The sequence below is a fragment of the Manis javanica genome, chromosome 1 (genome assembly GCF_040802235.1).
Source record: "Manis javanica isolate MJ-LG chromosome 1, MJ_LKY, whole genome shotgun sequence".
In the NCBI taxonomy this organism is placed as follows: Eukaryota; Metazoa; Chordata; class Mammalia; order Pholidota; family Manidae; genus Manis; species Manis javanica.
This window is the reverse complement of record NC_133156.1, coordinates 13,830,943-13,839,395: the sequence shown is the minus strand read 5'-3', so window position 1 is coordinate 13,839,395 and position 8,453 is coordinate 13,830,943. Positions and strand designations below refer to the sequence as shown.

The following is an 8,453-nucleotide window of genomic DNA, read 5'->3' as shown; positions in this document are numbered from 1 at the left end:
AGTCCCCCCCCCCTTATCTTTTAAAATGCAAATCACGTTTGGGGGGTTGTGCTGCAGGGTGAGCGCTGCGCCTCGACGTCTCCGGCCATTGGTGTCTGTGTCATTACTAATAGAGTCTTGTAAACACTCGTTAATCACGTAAGGCCGTCGGCCTGGGGCTCCGCACGCCAGCCTGTGGCGGGTCTTCCCCGCCTCTGCAGCCTAGTGGGGAGGAGGTGGGAGGAAAGAAGGAAGAAAGGGAGGGAGGGAGGCGGGAGGGAGGAAGGAGGCAGGCCCGAGGGAGGGACCGCCTCAGAGGCAGACGCGCCGCCAAGAGCCTGCGGAGCTCCGCGGGCCGGGGCGCAGCCACCCGCCGCTCGGCGCGCCCGCTGGCCCCTTCCCCTCGCACCCCCCGGCAGCCTCCAGTGTCCGTCCCCAGGCAGCATGGTGAGGTTTGCTGTGGGGCCCTCGCCACCATGTACGTGAGCTACCTCCTGGACAAGGACGTGAGCATGTACCCCAGCTCCGTGCGCCACTCCGGCGGCCTCAACCTGGCCCCGCAGAACTTCGTCAGCCCCCCGCAGTACCCGGACTACGGCGGCTACCATGTGGCGGCCGCGGCGGCCGCGGCAGCGAACTTGGACAGCGCGCAGTCCCCGGGGCCGTCCTGGCCTGCCGCGTACGGCGCCCCGCTCCGCGAGGACTGGAACGGCTACGCGCCGGGGGGCGCCGCGGCCGCCGCCAACGCTGTGGCGCACGGCCTCAACGGGGGCTCCCCGGCCGCCGCCATGGGCTACAGCGGCCCGGCCGACTACCACCCGCACCACCACCCGCACCACCACCCGCACCATCCGGCCGCCGCGCCGTCCTGCGCCTCGGGCTTGCTGCAGACGTTGAACCCCGGCCCTCCCGGGCCCGCCGCCACCGCCGCCGCCGAGCAGCTGTCCCCCGGCGGCCAGCGGCGGAGCCTGTGCGAGTGGATGCGGAAGCCCGCGCAGCCGCCCCTCGGCAGCCAAGGTGAGCGCGGCGGCGGCGCCCCGCGGGAGGGCGCCCGGGAGGAGGACCCGGCGCGGTGGGGGAGCTGCGCGCCGGGGGCGGGCCGGGGGAACGTCCAGGGGCGCCGGCCCGCGGGCCTTTCGCTACAGCGGCGGGCGGGAGGGCAGATCTGGGCCACCCAGCCGGGTTCAGTTTAGGGCAGGGGAGAGGCCCCTTTCCGACGGTTCCTCATTCATACCGCCCGAACCCTCTGGGAAGCGGCCGGAATGCCGGCGCGGCTGTGCGCGAGGGCGCCTAGGCGCGTCCTTCCAATCTTCCAGCCGCCGGGGAGAGGGACTTTCAACCCCACCCGCCGGCCTCCAGACCGTTTCTCTCCACGCCCTCCTTGCTCATTTGAGCCACTGACGGAGAGTGGTGGCCTGGGGGGACCGGGAGGCCGGCGAGGCTGCGCGTGGGGCCAGGTTTGGCCATTCCGGCCAAATGAAGGGATCCAAGCCACAGCGAGGAGGGAGGCCGGGCAAGGCTGCTCTAGCTGGAAGGAAGGTGTAGGGCCCAGGAGCTAAGGGGAAGGGGGTGCGTCACGCTCTTTGAACCTTTGATCTGCAACGGGGTTATTTCAGCCGACAGCACGAGGCGAGGGGCAGAAGCTGTAGGAGTCCTCTCGTGTCTGCAGAGGAAGAAAGGGAGGAATCCTTGGAGGAGGGGGAATTCAGCGGCTGCTCCAGGACAGGCTTCATTCATTTCTGTCGAACCTTCCTTTCAAGGGTCTGGGGGTTGTGTAGGGGGGCAGGAGTGTACAAACACTTATACGTTCAAGAAGCTTGCTCACGAGATGTCCCTTCAAAGACCCTAGGTTTGCTGGACTATGGGGGCCCGTTGGTTCCGGGTCTGAGCCTTCTGGTGTCGGGCTGTGTGTCAAGGTGGGAAGACAGGCGCTGGGTGTGGCGGGGAGAGTGCTGTTGGCCTCCCCTTTTTACTACATTAGGTCTTTTCCCAGCTCTCGGCACTTCCGCTTTTTTCTCTTCCCTCCTTTTTAGCCCAGCCCGGCCCGCATGCAGGTTATGACCACTTTGCAGAGGTTTATGGCCAATTACAGCCGTATAAATCAGGGTAGCCATTGGGGGCTGTCTCTGGGCATCGTTTTTTTTTTTTTGCGTCACTGGGCACATGTCGGGGATCGTGAGGGTAGAAAACGCGGCCGCCCAGGCAGAAGGCCACAGGGCCAACCTCGGAACCTCGGCTCGGTCCCTTCCCCGAGAGGAGGCGCCCTTGTCCGAACAGAGGGCGGTCCCAAAGAAGGCTCCCTTGCACCGAATCTGCCTGGGGCGCAAGTGGCGGGAGGCAGGGGGCCGTCGGAGACCGCTGGCGTGTCCTGAGAGCGGCTGCGGGGCCGGGGCCGGGGCCGGGACCGGGGCGGGGGGAGGAGAGCCGTAGGAGCCCGGGCCGCGGGGTCAGCAGATGAGAGGCCGCTGTGAAGTCCCGCGCCGAGGTGGCAAGGCCGCAGTCGGCGCCGGGCGCCCTTGTGATGTTAATGTGGGGAGGCCGCGGCCCGCGAGCCGGTGCCCGACTCCTCTGCGGAGCGTCATCTGTCAAGGGGCGAGGTGGGGGAGGTACTGGGCCCGGCCCGCTTTGATATACACCTTCCCAGCCCTGCCATTGTCTCTTTTAGGGCCCGGAAAGAGGGTGGTGACTTTTCGCAGTCAATAATGAATTCTGACAGGTCTCTCTCATCTCTTCCCTCCTCCAGTCCTCTCTGGTTCCCAGGGGGTGTGGGGCGCCTCCAGGGCCCTTGGGGCGCGCGCCGCCGAGCGCACTTGGGGTTCTGGTCATTCGGTTTCCCCCTCCGTCCGGGATCCTGAAAGGGCCGCACTCCAGCAAGAGCCGCTCCCAAGCACCCTGAGGCGTGTGTCGCTGCTGGGAGCCGGGCTCCGAGAACTCTGCGCCCTGGTCCCGGGCCCTGGAGGTGTCCTCTGCGGCTCCAGCCTGGCTCCTCTGCCAGCCCCGCCTCAGGCTATCTGCCTCACCTAGTCGGATTCCCAGTTTCCTCATCCATAAAAAGGGAGCACTGCCTCCCGCAGCCTCGGGTGGGTTTGAGACGGTAACGCGTGTGAACGCGCCCATCGCTTAGAAAGCTCCCAGGACGTGTTAGTTTCCTCTGCGTTCTTAGCAGGCGCGGGGTCCGGGCCGCAGCGCCCATTCAAATGCGCCTGCCTGGCCGTGTTTATGTTAATGCGCCTGGCGGGGAGGGGATGAAAGCCGGGGCCGCCATTTGCTCAGTAGTGGTAATTCAAACAGAATGCGGTTGTTATTAAGGCATTGAAAGGGCTTTTCTTTGATAAGATCGCCTTGTCCTGCATTGTTTGCGACTGTGTTCCCCTTTCAGCGGCTCCGGGGAACTCTCTCTGATCCGGCCTGTATCTTCCCAGGGCGCTTTTGTTGTGGTTTGCAAAGGGTTTTACCTGAACAAAGTCGGCCTGCGGGGCATTAAACACCTCCAAGCAACTCCCAGACCCTTTAGATCTTCCTCTAGGATGGGGCACTGGGCGATGGAACCTGTTCTGCTGCAAGAAGACCCTGACCTGGGGCCCACCGGGAGAGCACAGCTCCTGGCCAGGGCTCTGCGTACGGGTGACCCACGAGAGACCCGGTGGAGACGCCAGGCCCCGGCCAGCTCCAACTGCGTCGTTTCTATTTGTCAAGGCCCTTCAGTAAAACAATCAATCCGAGGTTTAATATGTTGACTCAATCCAATGAGCATAGATCACTGGTCGGGGTAGCTCTGGCAGAGTTTACAGCAGGAATAAATGGGGGATTAAAAACAAAAAGTGCCGAATGCCAAACTAGGTTGGGGCAGCCAGACCCCAGCTCAGAATTCCAGCGGACAGGCCTGATGGGCCTGGGCATGAATCTGGTGGTTTGAGGGAACCTGTCAGCTCCCTGTACACCCTTTACACTTTGAATACAGCAAACAGAAAGTAACTCCTTCGCAACACATACTCACCGTCCCAGCTATAAGGCTGACCTCCCATTTCTGCTGGACCCGAGAACCTGAGTATTCCTGGGACTCTGCCCCTTTCCCTTTAGTTCCAGCCAGCTCTCTTGTGCTATATTTGGCCTACCAAAAAGATGCTTGCGTTCTGCTATCTTCTGTGTGTATGAGGTCTTAGTTTTTCTTAACTTTTAAAAACCATTTAACCTGAAGGTTAGTTTAGTTGTCCGGAACAGCCCCACACCCTCCCTCTGCAGTACCCTCTGGGGGGTCTTGTCAGACACAGCAGGAACCAGCCAAACCCCGGCCCCCCAGGGTGGTGGAGGAAGAGAAATGACCCCTGGGTTAGGGAGGTTTGTCATTACCCATGACTGATGGGCTGCCTTGCAGTTCTCAGCCCTACCTTCTCCTTCCTCCACAGTGAAAACCAGGACAAAAGACAAATACCGAGTCGTGTACACGGATCACCAGCGGCTGGAGCTGGAGAAGGAGTTTCACTACAGTCGCTACATCACCATCCGGAGGAAAGCTGAGCTGGCTGCCACGCTGGGGCTCTCTGAGAGGCAGGTGGGAACCGGCCGGCTCCGTCCTAAGCCTGGTTACTGCCTGGGGTTGCCCCATGGGAAGAGTTAGAAGCCAGGCGCCCCAGAATCCACCTAGTTCTGTGGGCAGGTTAAAGCAGGAGGGTGGAGAGTATTTCCCTTGCGAATACTTTTTTAAAAAGGTTTCTTTCACCTCTAGTTGTTTTTTTCTTAATTTGATTTATTTTTTTCTGTGGGATCGGGGAGATGCAAGAAAAAACAGTATCAGTTTAATCCAGAATTCCATTTGGGTCAATAAAAACTTATTTGACCTATTCTCTGTGCATAGCATGGTATCTGGGGGGGAAAAGTTATGTAAGACCCAAATCCCTGCCCATAAAACTAGAGGGAGAGGCTTGGCTCATGAACACTTTATGTGGTCTAGAAAAAACAGGGCAAATTCACAGCCAGGAAGCTCCACATTAAATCTCATTCTCAGGTCCAAGGTGAGAAATATTATATTTCAGTTCAGCTTTGAGGGGCCAAAGGTTTTCATTTTGAAGTACACGGAGCACTGGCCGCTTCTTGCTTGGTGGAGAAAGGCCCTGGCCATTTTTTTCCTTGATTCTGACACTGCACCTTTCCAGTCAAGTTGTAGGTAAAGGTTTCTTTGGGGGAAAACCTGTGGAGCCCGGAGGACAGAAGGCTCTTCCCCCACAAGGCTGAATTGGGCTTGGATTTGAGCTGTTACAGCAGCATGGAGGGACAGGCTTTGAGAGGGGTTTGGGGTCCTTTCCTTAGAGAAGGCACGTCTTTAGTCGGAGAGGGAGATATTGGTGCTAGTGCTGAATACCGTTCCCTTTTTCCCCCTCACATCTTTTTCTCCATTACCTGTTTTTCTCCACTTCTCCATTTCTAGGTTAAAATTTGGTTTCAGAACCGGAGAGCAAAGGAAAGGAAAATCAACAAGAAGAAGCTACAGCAGCAGCCACCGCCGCCGCCCTCTGCACCCACGCAGCCGCCTGCCCAGCCACAGCCAGGTCCTCTGAGAAGTGTGCCGGAGCCCCTGAGTCCCGTGTCTTCCCTGCAAGGCTCGGTGCCCGGCAATGTCCCTGGGGTTCTGGGGCCAACTGGGGGGGTATTAAACCCCACTGTCACCCAGTGACCTACAGTGGCCTACAGCAGCAGAGCAATTCCAGGTTGAGCCATGAGGAGCGTGGACTCTGCTAGAATCCTCAGAAGACACCCCTCCCCTCCCACCCACAAATGTGCACCAATTTACTAGCTCTCCGAGGAAAAATGGGGGTTAGGAGTAAAGACAAGTGGGTTTGGAGGCCTCAAGGAAGACATTCTCCCATATTTTGACATTTTCTGGTCTGACTCTGCCAGCGAGGAGACAGGAAGTGGTCATGGGGGCTTCATTTAGTCCTGGCAGAAGCCTTGCCTGGCCTGGCTGAACAGACCTAGGCTTTCAGCCCCCTCCTTCCCTACTCTTTGCCTCCAAAATCTGCAGCGTGCACCTCTGCTTGGAGCTGAGGGGAGAGGGACTCGGGGGAACACCAGTGCTGGGAGTCAAGATGACCTACTGCACTGCCGTCCAAGGACTAGCTGGCCCCTCCTGCCTCAAGGGCAGGCAAGATTTAAACTGCAGAAGCCAGAGGCAGCTAAGATAGAAACCTGGACCCACTGAAGACTGCAGAACCCCCAGGCCTTTGTCTTTCTCCTCTTCCCTTCCCAGACCAGGAAAGCCTTGGCTGGTGCATGTGCCGTGTATGGCATGAGGCGGGGTGGTTTTGGTCTCCAGGCCTGACAGGGGCCCAGGACAGAGGGCCTTGTTTAGAAAACCTGTCACCAGGGCTTCTCTGGGATGAATGTATGTCCGTGCTGTAAATGCCAGAGCCAACCTGGACTTCCTGTCATTCTCACAGTCTTGGGGCTGATGAAGAAGGGACGTTTTTGTTTTGCTGCTGCTGTTTGGGTTGTTTGTTGGTCTGTAGAACATCCAAGCCAGCATTTAAAACGCCTTCTGGATCCATGGGGAGAGAAGTGATATGGTGAAGGGACATGGGGGGGTACTTGAACACAGCTGAATTTTTTCTAAAGAGAAAAAAAGATAAATAGAGCTTTCCAGATTTCAGATTCTGTATTTATCATCAGATTTTGTCTGGAATTATTATTTTTTTAAGAAATGAAATATCTTCTCTATTTGCAAGCTAGAATTAGAAAATCATGGAGGGGGTGGAAAGGTTATCTGGACAACCTCATTTTACCCCAGAGCGTCAGAAGCCTGAGGGAGCTGCTTTTGAGACCTTCCCTGCCCCCAAGCCTGAGCCCAGCCTTGGACTGTGGAATGTGTGGTTCTCCTGGGGGTGCCTTTGGGCAAAATGTACATCTGAACCGTCAGCTGCTTCCCAGATACCTGGAATTCTGGGGGATGGGGTGAGAGAGCCCCTTCATAGCATCCCGTCAAATCCGCACTGCTGCAATGACAAACCCTTCATTAGTGATTCCCTTCTCCCGAGGGATGCCCCACAGCCCAGCTAGTTGAACATAAAATAAGCATTAAGTAAAAATATTTTCTGTTTTCCCGAAGCAACATTTCCATGAATATAGTCCGTGAGTCACTGGTCATTTCCAGGGGCCCTTACTGCCTCCGCCCTGTGCCCTGCCCCACGCGGCGTCCTTGCCCCATTCTCCCTCCCACCTACCCTCAGACGAGAATTCAAGAACCAGTATAGTGATGGCTTGTTGTTATCTGCCTGATCCTCTGGGGACCCGGCTGACGTCCTTGAGATTTTTGGTCCTGGAGGCCAATGAGCTAGGCGCTGTCGGCAGGGCCTTGGGAGAAGGGCTTCGCCCTCCATTTCGGTTTTCCCACGAGCACCTTTGAGCCCTAATCGTGGCCTCCACACAGGGAAGAGGTGCCCCGAGGGCTGGGGAGGACAGCCGAGCTGGGCGACAGGAACAGCCCCTGCAGCAGCTCCCCGGTGCCGCGGCTCTTCCGGGGGCGCATTCCGCTCCGGGATTGAGAAAGGGACTCCGGCGGCCGGGCCGCGGGCGCCCAGCCTGACGGCGGGAGAGACCGTGCACCGTCCCCGGAGGGGCGGAGGCTTCCCGGGGAAGCCGAGATGGGGCGGGCTGGGCGCTGGGTTCCATCTCGCGGCGGCGGTGAGGCCGCGTCCTCGCGGGCTGTCCCGGCGCCGGGAGGGGAGCGGAGCCCCGCGCCCAGCCGCGCCCACGCGCCCGCCCCCAGCCGCCGCCGCCGTTGCTATGCGTTGCCGTGAAACGCCTGTCAATAAACGCTGTTTGGACAGCGGAGCGAGAGCACAAGGGTTGTTTGCTTAATGGTTAGAGGTTCAAAAGTCGGCATTGTCCCTCCGCAGGCGATTACAAGTTCTTCCCCTTCCCGGGGCTCGGGCCCCTGCCCTGCTGCCCGCCGCGGGCCCGCGCGCGGCGCGCCTCCGGGGCGAGGAAGGGAGCCCGGCCGCCCTCTGAAATGCAAGGACCCTGCTCGGCTGCCAGCTGCCTGCCCATCTCTCTGGCCGCCCAGGAGGCAAGATTTGGGGGCTCTTGACGGCAAGGGAGGCCACTCCGCTTCCAACACCGAGGCAGCGCCCCGGGAGCAAACCCGAGGGACACGGGGACATGGCGCAAGTGGGCAGTGCAGCCTGAGCAGAAGTTTAGCGGGATCGGCGCTGAGACTCCCGGGTTTATTTTTAAAGGGTGACTTCGAGATTCCGAGCGCCTCCGACGCTGGGCTGGGTGGGTGGGCGGCGGGGAATCCCTCGGCCCTATGCTTAGCTCTGGCCGCCAGGGGGCGCGCGCGCTCCGGGAAGAACTGGGGCCGGGGCGCGCGCCTCTCCGGCTCTGGAGCGCACCCGGAAAAGAACGCGGCTCCCACCCAGCTGGAAGGCGGCAAGCTCTGGCGCCGCTCTCATGCCGGCTGCTCCCAAACTGGGCCGAGGCGA

At 59.7% G+C, this 8,453-nt stretch overlaps 1 protein-coding gene across 2 annotated transcripts; it reads left to right on the top strand.

Moving 5' to 3' along the window:
• The first annotated feature begins 259 nt into the window (after positions 1 to 259).
• On the top strand, positions 260 to 7,077 carry CDX2 (caudal type homeobox 2). 2 transcript variants are annotated; one of them, XM_037003949.2, is made up of 3 exons: positions 260 to 996; positions 4,386 to 4,527; positions 5,405 to 7,077. In XM_037003949.2, the coding sequence occupies exons 1-3, from the start codon at positions 456 to 458 to the stop codon at positions 5,532 to 5,534; spliced, it is 813 nt and encodes a 270-aa protein (XP_036859844.2). In that variant the 5' UTR covers positions 260 to 455; the 3' UTR covers positions 5,535 to 7,077. The 2 variants fall into 2 exon arrangements, with proteins under 2 accessions (XP_036859844.2, XP_036859843.1); XM_037003948.2 differs by having other exon boundaries at positions 264 to 996; positions 4,386 to 4,531.
• Positions 7,078 to 8,453: the final 1,376 nt, after the last annotated feature.